We start from the raw sequence: 15,567 nt of genomic DNA, 5'->3' as shown, positions 1-15,567 counted from the left end.
GCAAAGACAAGGATAAAAATCCTTTCCACACTGAGATGCGATAAGATGCTTCAAACGCTACTGGTATCCCGTTGGCGAATTCACCGCTCTACAAACGTGCGATCCGATGGCATCGCCCGGTCACATATTCGATCTACGCCATCGCTATAAGTGGGTGCTCGGGTGGGACGAGGTAAGCGGGGGGCTCAAATGTTTGCTGGGAGCAGACTCAAAACGACGCGAGTGCGCACGCGCATGCTTAGTGAGTAACTCGCAGGTAGTGTAGCGGTGTAGCTGCCACCTGCACTACTTGCGCTCAGGATCCCCGTCCGAATATGATTTCAGTGCCATTTAGCAGCATTCGTTTGAACTTCATGCCCCTTTTTCATCATTGCATATCTTCTCTAATGCAAACCCTGGATATATTACCACCAGCCGCCACTGATTCCCACTGCTATGTGTAATTCCTGGTTTCCGAAAATCACGCACCCTTGGCTGCGAGGCCACGGATCCAGAAAAGTGGCTTATACGAATGAATGTATGAATGAACCACTGCGCGATGTCGGATACTACACTGACAGCGAGACTGCACGGTGCCGAGAAGTCGCGTCTTGCGCAAGTTTCCCGGGATGCAACTGCTGCGGGACGTGAATCCGTAAAGGCCGCATCACTCTCGCGACTGCGGCTTCGACTGCACCCCATCACGCATTGCGGCCGACGCCACGATCGCATTTTGGCTAAGTGCTCCTTTCCCGGACAATTTTGGAATTTTTAATTCGAATGATCACCTAGAGTGTCTCATTTACATGTAATAATAATAATAACTTTATTCATCTGTATGATCATACAATTAAGTAGACATTGGCTTTGTCAAAAAGAAATAACTTATGTACATTTCAATCAATTAGAATTTCATAATAGGTTTTACAAAAACAACGAATATATAAATATAAGATGTGTAAAGTTATCATAGAACAAACTAAAACAGTACATATTTCATAAAATTTACAATTTACAGTACATTCTTGTTGGTCATAGTGAATTGTAGGAATGATAACTTTACGCAATGAAAATACAAAAAAATTACAAATCAAAGTTATCAAGATTACACAACAACTTTTTAACAATCGTTCAATATATTCATTCTCTTGGGATAGGAAATGCTTTAATTAGCAAGAAACTAGGCCATATAGTTTTCACAATGTATCTCAACTGGGTGGGAACATAACACTTTCAGTGCAAGGAAAGTGTATGTATGTTTGTAGGCTTCATTTTTGGGGCTTAGGTATACAAACAGTTCCCGAACCTCATGGAGACGTATTTTTTACCGGAGTTTACTAGCATATTCAATCTGTTTTACTCTGTTTTACACACAAATAGAAAACGTCATGAGTACCTCAAATGAAAAAAAATCACTTAAGTCGTAAAACATTATGTTTTCGGAAAAGAGGCAACGAGAACTCAGTTTTACACTGCCCTTATGAGTTCCTTTAGGCAATCTGCCAAGGCTTAATATGAGGAAGGTATGCTCCTTTCCAGCAAGAAATGCCATATTGCAGTCTTGATTCAACTAGAGCACAATATACAGAACAACCTATTTTTTGGACATAAATATCTTAATATAAGGAATTTCCTTGAAATCGATAGCATTTCCATTTCAATTTTATTGACATGTTATTTCCAGGTAATATTTTCATCAATATATTATCCACTATAGTTATCCCAGATTAACTCAAAAAGTTCATTTTCTCAATTTCAAAATATGTCGAACAGGTTTATTCATGTCATACATGAGACATCTGTAGTAAACACTCCATTTTTCGAATTATTTCTTTTTCATTTAAATGTAACATATTTTGTTCATTTGCTTGATATAAATTTATATGAATAAAATTAAATTTTTTAATAAAATTGAATTTTGTTCCATAACATTCTATTTTTGTAAATATATATCACTCATATCGTGCAATATAAAAACCAAAGCCGTAATATCCACAAAGGAAGTTATTTTAAAATTGAATCTCCACGGCACTACAGAAGAAAGTAATGTTTCTTGTCCATAAAAGTCATGTATTTTCTCATTCCCGGTTCTCCCACTGAAGTTACTCTGGAACTTTTTATTAATGGCTCCTCTCATTCCAGCTTGCAATATTTTTTTCGATAACAATGACTCGTCTATGCAAGCTTTCGTAATGTTTACATATTACAAAACTGCAACTTTCTAATTATTGTTGAGTGCATCAGAGATAGCAGAACAAAGCTTTAAAATGGCATCTTCTGTACTCTTTCCTTTTAAGAATCCCAATTGCACAGGGGTAAGTAGCTATTGGCGTTAACGAAATGTTAGAGCTGAATTTAAAATTTTTTTCCAAGACTTTTGAGAACACCGGCAACAGTGATATTGGTATATAATTGCTATCAGTAGTTTATTAGCATTATTTTGGAAATTGGCACTACAATACCTGTTTTAAATTGCTTCGAAAATTCACACTTTATCGTACTCAAGTTTGCTGTGTGTGTGAAAAACGGTGCAATACGATCATTTACCCTAATAATATTGATACTGTTTTTATCATGACCCATTGCATTTTTACGATTCATTTATTCAATAATTCTACTAACCTCTTTAACGTCAGTTGGAAAGAAGTACAATGACTGAGCCTCACCACACTTTGCAATCACAGCTTATAATGACTTTCAATGCAAATATCAAAATATTGGGTTCACTTGCTAGTCTTTGAACAGCTTCACTAAAGTAATTGTTGATCTCACTCACTGTCTGGAGTGCAAAATACAAAAAACGACTTGGTACGATTCCCATAGTACCATGGGAGATGACCCATCATCCCAATAGGTACTTGATCATTATTCATTCTTCATTGCGAAGGCAAGAATAAGGTATTGGGCTTCTCACTACAGATTTGCAATCGCTTGATTTAGAACAACTTCGATATTTATAAGTATAATCTTTTCAATGACCAAACATGTCACGTGCACAGAGGTGGCCCATTTGGGGAAAGCCATACAACTTACGTAGCACGAATATTGTTTATCACTAGTGAGTGCTCATGTGGCGGTTGGGATTAGAACTAACAGTGAAAAACTTGGTGCTTACTCTGAATGAATTATGTATCACAACTGTACGTGCACACATGCAGTGGTCAAGGCCATTCCTTGCAGTGAAGTACTTGCTGCAGTCCCTGTATAAAAATGATTAATCTCATTTATGTACACCCATGTGACGGCTAAGGTGAGCATTTGTACCAAAAGACTTGCAACAAATGTCACATTGATAAGGTGTCTCTCCGGTGTGTAATCGCATGTGATTGGACAGAGAAGAACTCTGAGTGAAAGATTTTTTGCAGATTTGGCACGAATATGGTTTCTCTCCCGTGTGTACTCTCATGTGACTTTTGAGGTGACTCCCTTGACCAAAGGACCTGCTGCACACGTTGCATTTAAAAGGTTTTTCCCCTGTGTGCGTCCGTATGTGACAAATGAGATTACTACGGCAAGCAAAAGATTGTTTGCAGATTCTGCATGAATGGGGTTTCTTTCCCGTGTGAATTCGCATGTGCATTCGGAAATTACTTCCGTCAGTGAAAGATTTTTTGCAGATACTGCACTCATAAGGTTTTTCTCCCGTGTGTGTTCGCAAGTGTTTAGCCCGATCTTTATTGGTGGTGAAGGATTTGCTACACACATCGCAGGTATAAGGCTTCTCTCCTGTGTGAATGCGTATGTGTTTTACTAAGTCTGTCTTTGTAGAGAAAGACTTTTCACAATCATAGCACGAATAAGGCCTTTCTCCCGTGTGTGATCGCATGTGAATATTAAGAGTACCTTTCTCAGAGAAAGATTTTTCGCAGATCCCGCATGCATAAGGTTTCTCTCCCGTGTGTTTTCGCATGTGACTTTTGAGATAACTTCTACAAGTAAAAGATTTTTGGCATATTTGACACGTATAGGGCATCTCTCCCGAGCCTACACACACGTGACGATTCAGGTGACCAATACCAGTGAAGGATCTGCTGCAGACGTTGCATATAATAGGCTTCTTTCCCGAATGTGTCCGCATGTGACTTCTGAGATTACTACCGCTAGCAAAAGGTCGTTTGCAGATATTGCATGAGTAGGGTTTCTCTCCCGTGTGAGTTTTCATGTGACTTCGAAGAGCACCCTTCACAGGGAAAGATTTTTTGCAGATATTGCACGAAAAAGGTTTTTCTCCCGTGTGAGTTCGAATGTGTCTTCGGAGAGAACTTTTGTCGGCGAAAGATTTTTTGCAGATATTGCACGAAAAAGGTTTCTCTCCCGTGTGAGTTCGGATGTGACTTTTGAGAGTACCTTTCACAGCGAAAGATTTTTTGCAGATTCTGCATGAAAAAGGTCGCTCTCCCGTGTGTCTTCGCATGTGTTTAACTAAGGCTTGCTTCTGAGAGAAGGAATTACTGCACACATCACAGATATAAGGTCTTTCTCCCGTGTGTATGCGTACATGATTCACTAAGTAGCTCTTAATCACGAAAGACTTCTCACACTCGTTGCAAGAATAAGGTCTCCCTCCTGAGTGTGTACCTCTATGTCTTACTAAGTGGCTCTTGCTGGAGAAAGACTTCTCACACTCGTTGCATGAATAAGATGTTTCGGTCATGTGTATACGCTTGTGTTTGGTGAGGTCCTTTTTCTGAGGAAAGGACAAAGTGCACACGCTGCATGAATATGACTCCTCTTTTCTTCTCACACCCACGCGATTACAAAGGTTTCTATCGCATGATGACTTTGAGGATGAACTCTGTAAAGTTGACTTCTCTTCTACAGTAATACTTCTTCTCACTCGCCTCATTTTTTTCTCATCCCCTTTTCTGCCAGTGGTTTCCTTGAGAGGCCCATCCCCTTTTTCGCTCAGCCCCAGTGTTTCTATCGGTAGCCCATTTAAAGTTTCGGAAGTAGTGGGTTCACAGGAACTATAACTACTTCCGCTAAATAGAATGTTTTTGAAAGACACATCTCCTCCCACTGATGATTTTGCTTCAGCGTCCAAATTATCACCATTCAAATGAATTTTCATGTGTTTGATTAAGTCATCTTTGTTGTTAAATACATCTCCGCAGTTGAAGCAATGATATGAACTTTCGTTTGACTTGCAACCATTCTCAGGATTTTTCATCAAGCAATTGTTTATCTCTTCATTGTCTCCCATGACAGTCTCACAGCCACTTGTGTCATTTCCTCTGATTCTGATTGACCTGAGGTTATAAGTGGTATTTGATGCATCACGACCACCCCTATCCCCAACAACTGTCATTGTCGCTCCGCCTCCCTTGCTTCTAAGTGATTCGATGTATTTTGTATTGCATAGTCTATCATCAGGAATTGAGCTATTTGTTTTCTTATCGTTATCTAGAGCGCCACATATTTCCAAGTCTTCATCCATCAGATTTCTTTCTATCCCAAAATGGGATGCTCCAACCTTGGAATCAATTTGTGTCACCAGAGATGCGAGATCAATGCATCCATCAATCGAATGATTCATTGCATTTCCTTCTGCAGACAGATATGAAGTTGATGTTGCTCCAATGGGCATTCCTTTGGCAGCCGGGAATCCTAGAAAAGAATTTCACATTTAACCCAGATGACAAAGGGTAAGAGAGTTAATGTTTCTTAAGGTTTTCTTACAGAAAAAATTGATAAGCAGCTTATCGTATGCTAAGGGGCTTATATGAGGCAAGGGTAAGATATTAGGGAAGAATAGGTAAGGAATGCCATGAAACATCCTCAGGCAACGTAAGTTGCTTCTGTTGGAATCCCAAAGGCGGCTGAACAGCGTACTACATATGCTACGCGGCTCATCCCGACATGAATCTAAAGGCTACCGGTGAAATAAAGCGAGTCTTCATAAGGGCTTAACAACTGATAATAGATTTTCGCCTAAATAGAAAACAAATTAATAACTACAAGCGTCTGGGTAGTGAAGATATAAAGCATAATACAAATACTTTATTCTTGCGGCGGAAAGAAAAAAATAACATCAGGGAGAACCGAACGCACGATCTACGTATCTGTTGCTCTTTACTCTAACCAGTACACCACGGCAGCTGATGAAAGAGAATGGTTTAGTTACCAGTTTGAAATCCAATTATGTAGAAAAAATTGTCTGGTATGTGCATGAAAAACTGAAATTATTCAAGGTCCACACATTTTAACATTTATGAATTTTAATTTATGCCTTGTTAACCTGATGACTACAATATGTATAGTAGAGATTCTTTCCGGCATTTTTATATTATTCTACGTCGCTATTCTTGTGAAATTATGTTTTTTTCTTATGACCGTCGTTCCGCTATCAGTTCATACATGTGAATGATTTTCAAATTATGGCAGTATAATGTTGTTTCTATTCACATTATAGAAGTGCCAAGAAATGAAAAATTATTCTTATACATTCATCCCTTAATGAAATGGCTGCACTATTTAAAATGATATTTCATTGTTTGGATTCATCTCAGCCCTGGATAACATGAACAAACATTAAAAGAGAGACATTTTTTAAGACTTGGCAAAATTGCAACAGCTTGAAGTTGGTAAAAACTGAAAATTAAATATTTTTTTGTTTTTACCAATTTAATGACAGAGCTTCGTAAACAATTACACTTCGAATGTTAAATATATTAAAAATATTGCAATTGTGTAAAAACAATTTACTTCGAGTTAATTATAAACTCAGCTCTAGTTGACACTTAACTATCATATTTTTAAACTAATCTCCAAGCTATTATTTACTATCGGTATTATCTGTATTTTTGTTGACGAATTAAGCAGTTTGATTTCACTTCCTTGAAACCTTTACAAATTCGTTTCATCGAGAGGTGAGCTCAATAACAAAGTGTTTCCAAAAATGATTTATCACCACAAAAATCACAAACGGTTAATTGAGCGAGGAATTTTGATGTCCTAGAACGAAGATGTGGATTACTCAAACTAGTTAAATCAGGATTAGTTGGTACTCCTTCAATTCAATTCATTCAAAGCTATTGACTGAGAAACAAACAAAGACACGGAGTCACCAACTACCCATCTAAATTTTTTGAGTCCTTGGATGTACCTGGCTAGCCACGGCACAAGTCCCAGCTAAAGGTATACGGCTCTGTGTTCATAAACTTTCAAAACGCAAACTAGCCAAAACTAGGCAACGGAATGTTTTCGGTGATTAAAAAAGCTGATAATGAATGTGATTCATGGGACTATACTGAAACAGAAATTGAAAGACGAGGAAGTTCTCATTCCCTGGATTCCGCGATCCCAACTTTTTCCATAGTAGCTTTTGAGCGTCCACAAATTCAATTTCCAATTCGTGTAGCAGTCGTTATGACGATTAACAAATCAAAAGATCAATCTTTCATGGTATTTGTTATTTGTGCTCATGTGTTCACAAAAAACATGATTTTATTTTTGATTTGTTCACAAGTTGGTAAACCATTCGCTTTATCTCTTTCATTGCTTCGCTACATTATTTCCCTTCATCCACTTTATCTTGCACCTGATAGAAAAAACAAAGAATGTAGTATATCAGGTATATAAGGCGCTTGACTAAAGAGAAAAAAAAACGAATATATAGGGTACAGCATTGTATGTTTACGCACGGAGCACGTTCATTGAGTTCACTTTTTTCTAGCTGAGTTACCATGATTGGGGCGCCAAACGTCATTGCATATTAATGCTGCTCCTAGGGGCTGTTCTTCCACGATTTTGAGCATTAGTCTAGCGTCAGTAACGCACTGTGTAAACTTACCAAGTTTACGCAACAGACTTGGACCTAATATCATTTTGTTTTACGGTTAAAAACACAAATAGCCAACAACTAATGCATAAAATTTTGACATATTTTGATTAACTGCTTTATAAGACCACAATGTCTAACATTTCACAAGTTTAAACATCAATATTAGCGAATTCATTGAAAACAAATTCGCGTTAACTTGCCTCGTTCTACCCTATGTCCATTGAATAACGAATACGTCTTTCTGACAAGCAATTTTATACTTATTATCTAGTTTTATCAACTTTATTTCCATATCTTATTATTATTAGTCACAAATGATTAAAAACGGTGCAGCCGCTCTTGATTTACAAAATGGTGCAACTAAACTGTTCATTGATTGTTAGGCAGTATGAAGTTTACCGGGTCAGCTAGTGTGTGCGATTATCAGCTTTCGGAGCGATTGCTTCTTTCTCAACGTCTGAGAAAAAAATGGGGAACAGGAGCAGGGAATATGTTGGACAAGGGAAATGGGGGGGTGAGATGTTAAACCCAGGGAAGCTATCTACGCCCACCTTCTCAATTTTTGATTTTTTTCCCTATTGTTAGTTTAAACCTGAATTAAGAAAAACGTAACATATTGAAGACCCGTTGCGAGTATATTGAGAGCGCCTGCGTAAAAGTTTCACCATTAATTATAGCTATACAGGAAAATTTTTATGATATTTTTTCTACTTTGACAAAGGAACAATGCGCAACAGGTTTATGTTACCATAATGGGTACCTCGGCAAGTGACCGCCTTTTTTGCCTCCTCTGCACAGACCACATCATTTACAGTACACTCCCGATTATAAGGGCCAATGATGGGGAGATACGGCACGGGTAATCGAAAAAACGGATAATCCAAACTTTCATTTAAATGTCTTGTAATGTTCACAATTTACGTAAAAAAATTGTTATTATTTATGCTGTTATTCTGTTATTTTAGAGTGTTTCCCGGACTCATTGAGCGCTTTCTTTGCCAGTTCGCGATCTGTTTAACGGCGCAAAATGGTTGTATTCGTATTCTTAACGCTCCATGTAAGGCTTGGTTTCGAAAATCACACATCCAAGCGACCTTGATCTCTAGATTTACAAGCCTTGAAGATCAACCCTTTTCTCTGCAGTGAGTAACAAAGAGCCTCACTCCTACAATGCAGGACCAGTGGTTCCCTGTAGCACCGTTTGCTGAGAGTACCCTTCTTCATGGTTCCTGTTCACCTAGCTCGGTTGATGCATGAGCACTTGCAGTGTGTGTCGCTCATCTGTAGCGTTTAAACGTGCGTGAATTTACGGCATTAATGCTAGGATACACCGGCCTTACTATTTTCGTTAGAATCCCCTTCGTAAAACGAAAGCGGTCGCGCGCCAACTGCATTCACGGGAGCTCCGCGTTATTGTTTTCCAAGCCTTTACGCGCTCCTCGATCACGGATACTCGTAGCGCAGCAGTTGCGATCCGTTCAACTTGAGCGGGATGCGACTGCGCGGCGTGGTGCCTGACAGTGTAATTTCCGACGTCGAGCAGTGGTTTTGAAGAATTCGTGCAAACCACGTTTCTGTATCCGTGATCACACAGCCAAGGATGTGTGCTTTTCGAAACCAGGCCATACATGGAACATTAATAATACTAATACAACTAAAAATATCTATAACTTATGAAGAAATCTATCAAATAGTCCGGGAAGAAGTCTTAAATAACCGAATAGCTGCATAAATAATAATAATAGAATGTTTGTTTTACGTAGATTATGAACATTACACGACATGGTAGTGAAAGTTTGGATTATCCGTGTTTTTCGATTATCCAAGCCATCTCTCAATATCATAATCCCGGATAATCGGGAGTGTACCGTAAATGATGTCGTTGGAAGTACAAGTGGTGCAGGGAAATATTGGGAGGCACTTAAGTTTGGGGAGAAAAGAGGCAGGGGTGGAGATAATACCTTACATGTTTTAAATCTGGGACGGTTGCACAGTGAGGGTTGAGTGGTGGTGACTTACTGGGATTTTTGAAGCGGGAGGGTGGCTTTGAAAATGGTGCTTAGAATTCATAGATTTGGTGGTTTCTTCGCAGTGGGTCCCCGGAAAAACTTTAAAAGAATAAAATAAGAGGGCTGATAGCGAGTGGATGAAGTTGCAAGCTTACATACTCTTCCATTGGGTGGAGAGTCTCACGTGATTGGCTTGGAGGAAGTCAATCGAATCGAATCATTAAGGCCGTACCACACTAGCGACTGCGGCCGCCGCTGCGACCGCGATTTTGGCGGCGGCTGCGACTGCACCCCATCACACATTGCGGCCGACGCCACGATCGCGCATGCGCACGTATGAACGTATCTGCTTGTGGCTTGTTTGTTTACGAAAGCCCAAAGAATAGATAGAGAGCAGCAATTGTTGAAAATGTTCCTAAAATATGTTAAAACGTACTTCATTTTCATTCACCTGAATACTCGGGTGCAATATCCAATATACTGGGCTTCCATCTTCACTTTAAAAATCCGAAATGATCTCAGCGTTATCTTATAACCTTCTTGAATTTCCCTCGCTACGGTAACCAAAACAAACAAACACGTCTGCCGTAAGCGCGCGAGATTGAAATGGAGCTCTCTGATTGGCTGCGACTGCCACGCTCTGATTGGTCGACGGGCCAGTCGCAGTCGCGGTCGCAGCCGCAGCGCCGGCCGCAGTCACTAGTGTGATACGGCCTTTAGGGGTAGTTTCCAGGAGTTACTTAGCGAATCATCCATGCATCATGGCTGAGATACGGCTCGCAAGTAGGGGAGAGTATTGCATAATGGAACACTTTTATATTTTTCATAAAAAGCACAATATATTTACTGAAGATTCAGTCTAATGGTAAAAAAATCAATCCATCAGGATTACTTAACATAAGTTGTAAGTTTTAGACTCGAACCTTTACTATTACTGGAACTAATTAAAACTTCTCAAAGTGTTTTTTATTGTCCGTATGTACATCATGTCCATGTACCTAGGAACACTACCTATTATACCGAGGAACACAAGTAAGCTTGGTGGGAAAAGTAATTAAACAGTGAAAAAAGGAAAATAATTTGATGTGTTAATTAAATTTGAAAATACATTAACGTGTCTTATAAGGAAAATTAACGTAGCTCAAGTAAAAACAGAATTTTAAAATATAATTCCTTTCTAGTAAAAGTAAACTTAGGTTTAGGCCTTCTAACAGCATTCTTTAAAGTCCAATTATACTATGAATTTCACACACAAAAAAATCATAGAATATAAGACCTTATATTACCAATGAATACAAAAATTACAAACACAGTAACATGTTCCGAGGAACATCATGGGCTTGTGTTCCTTGGTACAAGAGGTAGCCATTTCTAATGTAGGCTGAATTTACTGTTCCATATAACGTCTAAAATACCATATAAGTATGGAAAACCCACAGAGGAAAATCATTCACCTTGACTGGGATTCGAACCCGGATCCCTCGATTTCAGGCCGAGTGCTTTAGCCAGTTAAGCTACTGAGGCGTCATTCTCCCCTGTGGAAATTTGTGGACTATACCGGGCAAGGTGGTATGGACTGCTGAGCATTACTATGCGACTAGCAGTACAGGTAGCACAGCCGGAGAGCAAAGCCCGAACTTTGAACACGAAGAGGTGTTCGCTCTATACTTATTTAAGTATGCCGGGACTAGACACGGCGATAACTTTTACGGAGCCACCCGCAACGCACAAAACCACTGTGGATGACTCCATAAAAGTTATCACCGTGGCTAGTCCTGGTATACTGAAATAATAAGTAGCTAATACTAATCACCATTATGTTGATTTTCCTGATGTTACTATAGCAACTGTTAGAGTGATCAATTTTTGGTAAAAGACGTCGATTTGTAACCAAAACTTTTTCCTTTTCAGCGTCAAGAACTTCAAGCTAGCATTTTCTTTGGAAACATAATCCAAATGAACTAAAATTGACCGATGCTACACTGAAGTGCTTCTTTCACGTTATAGCTTACTTCTAAAGCCCCTAGGTCAAAGCACTTGTCGATAGTTTCAAGTGTTCCTAGGTACGCTATGCATCAGGTACACCACCCTCCCCTACTTGCAAGCTTGCACTAGCCATCTGCCCTGAGGATGGAACACGACTCGAGTTCTGAAACGTCGACAGAATGTAGAAAGACAACCCGGCTGGAAGCCCGAATAGCCTTCCTTGACTTATTTAGGAGGATGAGATTGACTGCTTTCTAGGTTGTTCACTAAAATGCAATGTACAAATCTCCTGACTCACAATCCCATTTCCTTAAAAGATCACCACTGCTCATTTTATTACTGAAATTCTGAATTTCTCCTGAATGAGTTTTCAATTAACTATTAAAACGTTTGAAGATAAACGCAATACCAATAAGTAGGGATGGACGGATCCAGGATTTTTTTCGGATCCGGATTCGGATGGGATCCTTGATTTTCGGAGCCGTATCTTTCGGATCGGATATTTTCGGATCCAAATGCATTTTCTAATTCCTGACGCTGAGATTCCCTCGATGATTTTTCATTCTATAGGGAAGAGTCACACTATGTGCCAGTCGTATTTTGCCTTTTTAAATTTCCACGACTGAAATTCTCCTAGGTAACCCCTGCGAGAGCTTTCAAACAAAACGGTTCATGAGTAGGACAAGAATCGCATGCGACGGCGCATTCGAAGATAGAATCAGAACTCTTTCCACCCTTATGGGGCGATGCGTTCACTGAAGCTATGATTCAAAATTTCGGATCCAGATCCGATGTCTTCCGTGACTTTGGATCAGGTGTATCATCTAAGGGAAATAACCGCGGATATTTGCATCCGAGGTATCCGATCCGTCCATCCCTAATTAAAACATTTGAAGATAAAAGCAATACAAATAAGGGTTGAGCTGCAAAATAAATGCAAGTAAACCTGTACCAGCAGTGGCGAGACAGATAAAACTAAGAGCTACGAGGGCATAATGAAAAGTAAGGTCTCAAAAAAACACCATTTGCAAATCCCCAAGTCGCCATGTGGAATATGACAACAGCACTGCATTTGAAATCAATCGATTCAGCTTTGACTTTGTGAAAATCCTTGTTGAAATGAAAAATAAACAACCTTGGTAACTTGAAAATGATGCCTCAGCATTGAAACGCGTCGTACCAATAAAAACTTCCAGTGAAAATTTACCAAGTTTGTGTATTTTTTATTTCAGCACTACTTTTCTTGGTTCCTGCACCAAAGTGTAGAAACACTCATGTGGTCATAGCCCGTTCAGTAGCAACATAGCGGTACTTTAGGATGGGGCTCCCACTTAGCTCACCCACTGCGACGGTTGCCTGTCCGTACGCTACTGCACTCGCAATTTTCTGTTATCTTCATAGGATTCTACCCCCGAACGCGGAGGGTACAGCAGGCGATGGACGGAACGTATATCCCGAGCGGCAGAGAGAGAAATGGCACAGGGAGTTGTTCTGAGGAGACGTGAGCACGAGGATTGCCATAGGCAATCAGCTATTTTTACTGGGAGTGTTTTTTTTTCTTTTTGTCGAGTCTAGTGCCAGGAGTGTAGTTAGTTGAGGATAAGTCTATCCCTTATTTGTTATCCCATGTCCCCTCCAATATTCCTTGTGATGAAAAGAGACTGGTTTGGATGCTAGCACGATCCTCTCAACTTTCTGAGAGAATTACTGCCTCCAACAGGGGAGTTGTCACCATTCCGAGTACGGGCAGAATTATTTTTCCCCTTTACGCTGCATCCCTTACTGGTGCCCACAAATCTGTTACCTTACGACGAACCCAGAACCATGGCTTAACCCACAGCTCAACCACTACACCACCAAGTACAAACTACTCTCAGTCACTCGATAAAAGATTTTCCCGATTGACATTCATCCCTAGTTAATGGTAGTGTATGATGAGAAGTGCATAGACATCAAAAATGTGAGGGAATGCGGCCAGGAGTTTCCCGTTGGATGGAAAAACGTCCATGGTGAGCAGAGCAGTCAAAGCGGGGAATCAACAGCAACTTAAATTGACGATATGGCATGCAATAACCAGAGAATTACTCTTCATGAGATAAAGAAATGTCTTGATGAAGGCTGTAGCTATATCTCTGTGAGGAACACTAGGTCAGAGGCCCTCCGTTACGACGCGGTTTCTGCCAGATGAGTCTCATAGGAGTATGTCTGCATCACGACAGTGCACGTTCACATGTGTCATATAAAACGACCTCCCTACTCCATGAATTTGGTTGGGATATCATACGGCACCCTCCTTATCACTCTGACATAGGCCGAAGCGAATACCACTTTGTTTCCCTTCCTCAAAAAACACCTAAGGGGACAGAAATTCAAGCCAGACGATGCAGTGCAAGAAGTAGTCGTCAGTTAAAAATACAGGGAGAGCAGTACAACACGAGAAATAAAAAGCCAGTTACAATAATGCCAAAAAGTAATTTATCCTCAGGGCAACTATTTAGAAAAATAACTAAACGTTCCCCTTTTCCAATGATGGAGACAAACTTGAAAATAAACTGATTATTCAGGATTTAAAATATAGGAGACCTTAAAATTAATAAGGAGGCTTCCGCGGTGAGCTGATAGGTGATTGTTTTTCGGGTTCCTTTCGTGTTGACTCATATTATGCTTACAACAAAAAAAAAACTAATAAATCCCAATCAATACCTTTCGTTTTCTTCGATGAAAGAAACAACCATTTTCTTTGCTAAACCTAACAAAATACGAAAGCAGACCCCTGGAAAAAAGTAAATAGGATTGCGCTTGTTTTACAATTCTACCTTATTTTCCAAATAATTTAAATTGGACCAAATGTGAAGCAAATTTTTGAGCTTATTTGACCAGGTTCCATGTTAACGTTTTCTATGAACGCTGAAATTTACATTTGGATACTCTATTCTCAGCCAAGTGCTCTATTCTGGTTATTTATGCTATTTTTTCAATAAACCAGTCCTAGAGGTAAAATCCTTAGCTCAATTAAGGTGTACGAATCTTAGTAACAATCTTCACTGCAAAAAATGCTGCATTTCAATAAGCCATAAAGAAAATGTTCCTAGCCACTGATCCAAGTAGTTAACCCCTTCAAGACCGTGAAGTTCTCGCCTCACCATGACTGCTGTAATGAGTCTCAAAAAGACTTCCATCCCCTCAGTTAAGGAGCACTTTTGCTGGACCTTTGTTACGAAGGGTGTCACAGATAATCACACATTCTCAGCACCAACCCTTTTCTACCCTTCCTAGCGGGGACTCGGCAATATCTTGGACTCCAGAGGGTAGTCGGCTCCCTCCTTTAGGGCTTTATAACCCTACCAGCGGCATTGGTTTGCAGTCAATCATGCTCTGTTTACATTAATTAGCTACAAGGACAACTGTTGCTCGAACGTAAATTACAGACTTTCAATTGAATTCCTTGTTTACTCTGAGAATTATCGATTTTTGAACAAAGCTCTAACATCAATATTAATGCAGCAAAAATTTCCATGCTGATGTTTATACCAAAATCGAGATATATGTTAATATTTACCATAGAATTTCATTCAAAAATTGTGAACGCTGCTCAAAAGGCAAATAATTCAATTCTTAGTTTATATTTTTTGAGAAGTGAACAAATATTTATTTTGCAACATGACTGGACGAACAACTGCACGACTGCAGTCCCTTACCGCTAAGAGGGGTGATATAAGACAAAGGGTCTGGGTACTTGCTCCCGGATTTCGAGGGTAAAGCCTAAGCCATGCTGTGTTAGGTCCCGAAGCAAAGACATCGCAGACCCAC

The 15,567-nt window shown here is 39.7% G+C and overlaps 1 protein-coding gene across 1 annotated transcript in view; it reads right to left on the bottom strand.

The window, feature by feature from the left end:
- Positions 1-1,900: 1,900 nt before the first annotated feature.
- Positions 1,901-15,567, bottom strand: part of LOC124172220 (zinc finger protein 271-like) — a 28,109-nt gene continuing 14,442 nt past the window's right edge. The window contains exon 8 of the mRNA XM_046551634.1: positions 1,901-5,586. Within this exon, the coding sequence (XP_046407590.1) occupies positions 3,200-5,586 (2,387 nt within the window). The 3' untranslated portion in view covers positions 1,901-3,199. The remainder of the gene's footprint in view (positions 5,587-15,567) is intronic.

Source organism: Ischnura elegans (assembly GCF_921293095.1).
Source record: "Ischnura elegans chromosome 13 unlocalized genomic scaffold, ioIscEleg1.1 SUPER_13_unloc_1, whole genome shotgun sequence".
Classification (NCBI taxonomy): Eukaryota; Metazoa; Arthropoda; class Insecta; order Odonata; family Coenagrionidae; genus Ischnura; species Ischnura elegans.
This window is presented reverse-complemented; position numbering and strand designations above follow the sequence as displayed.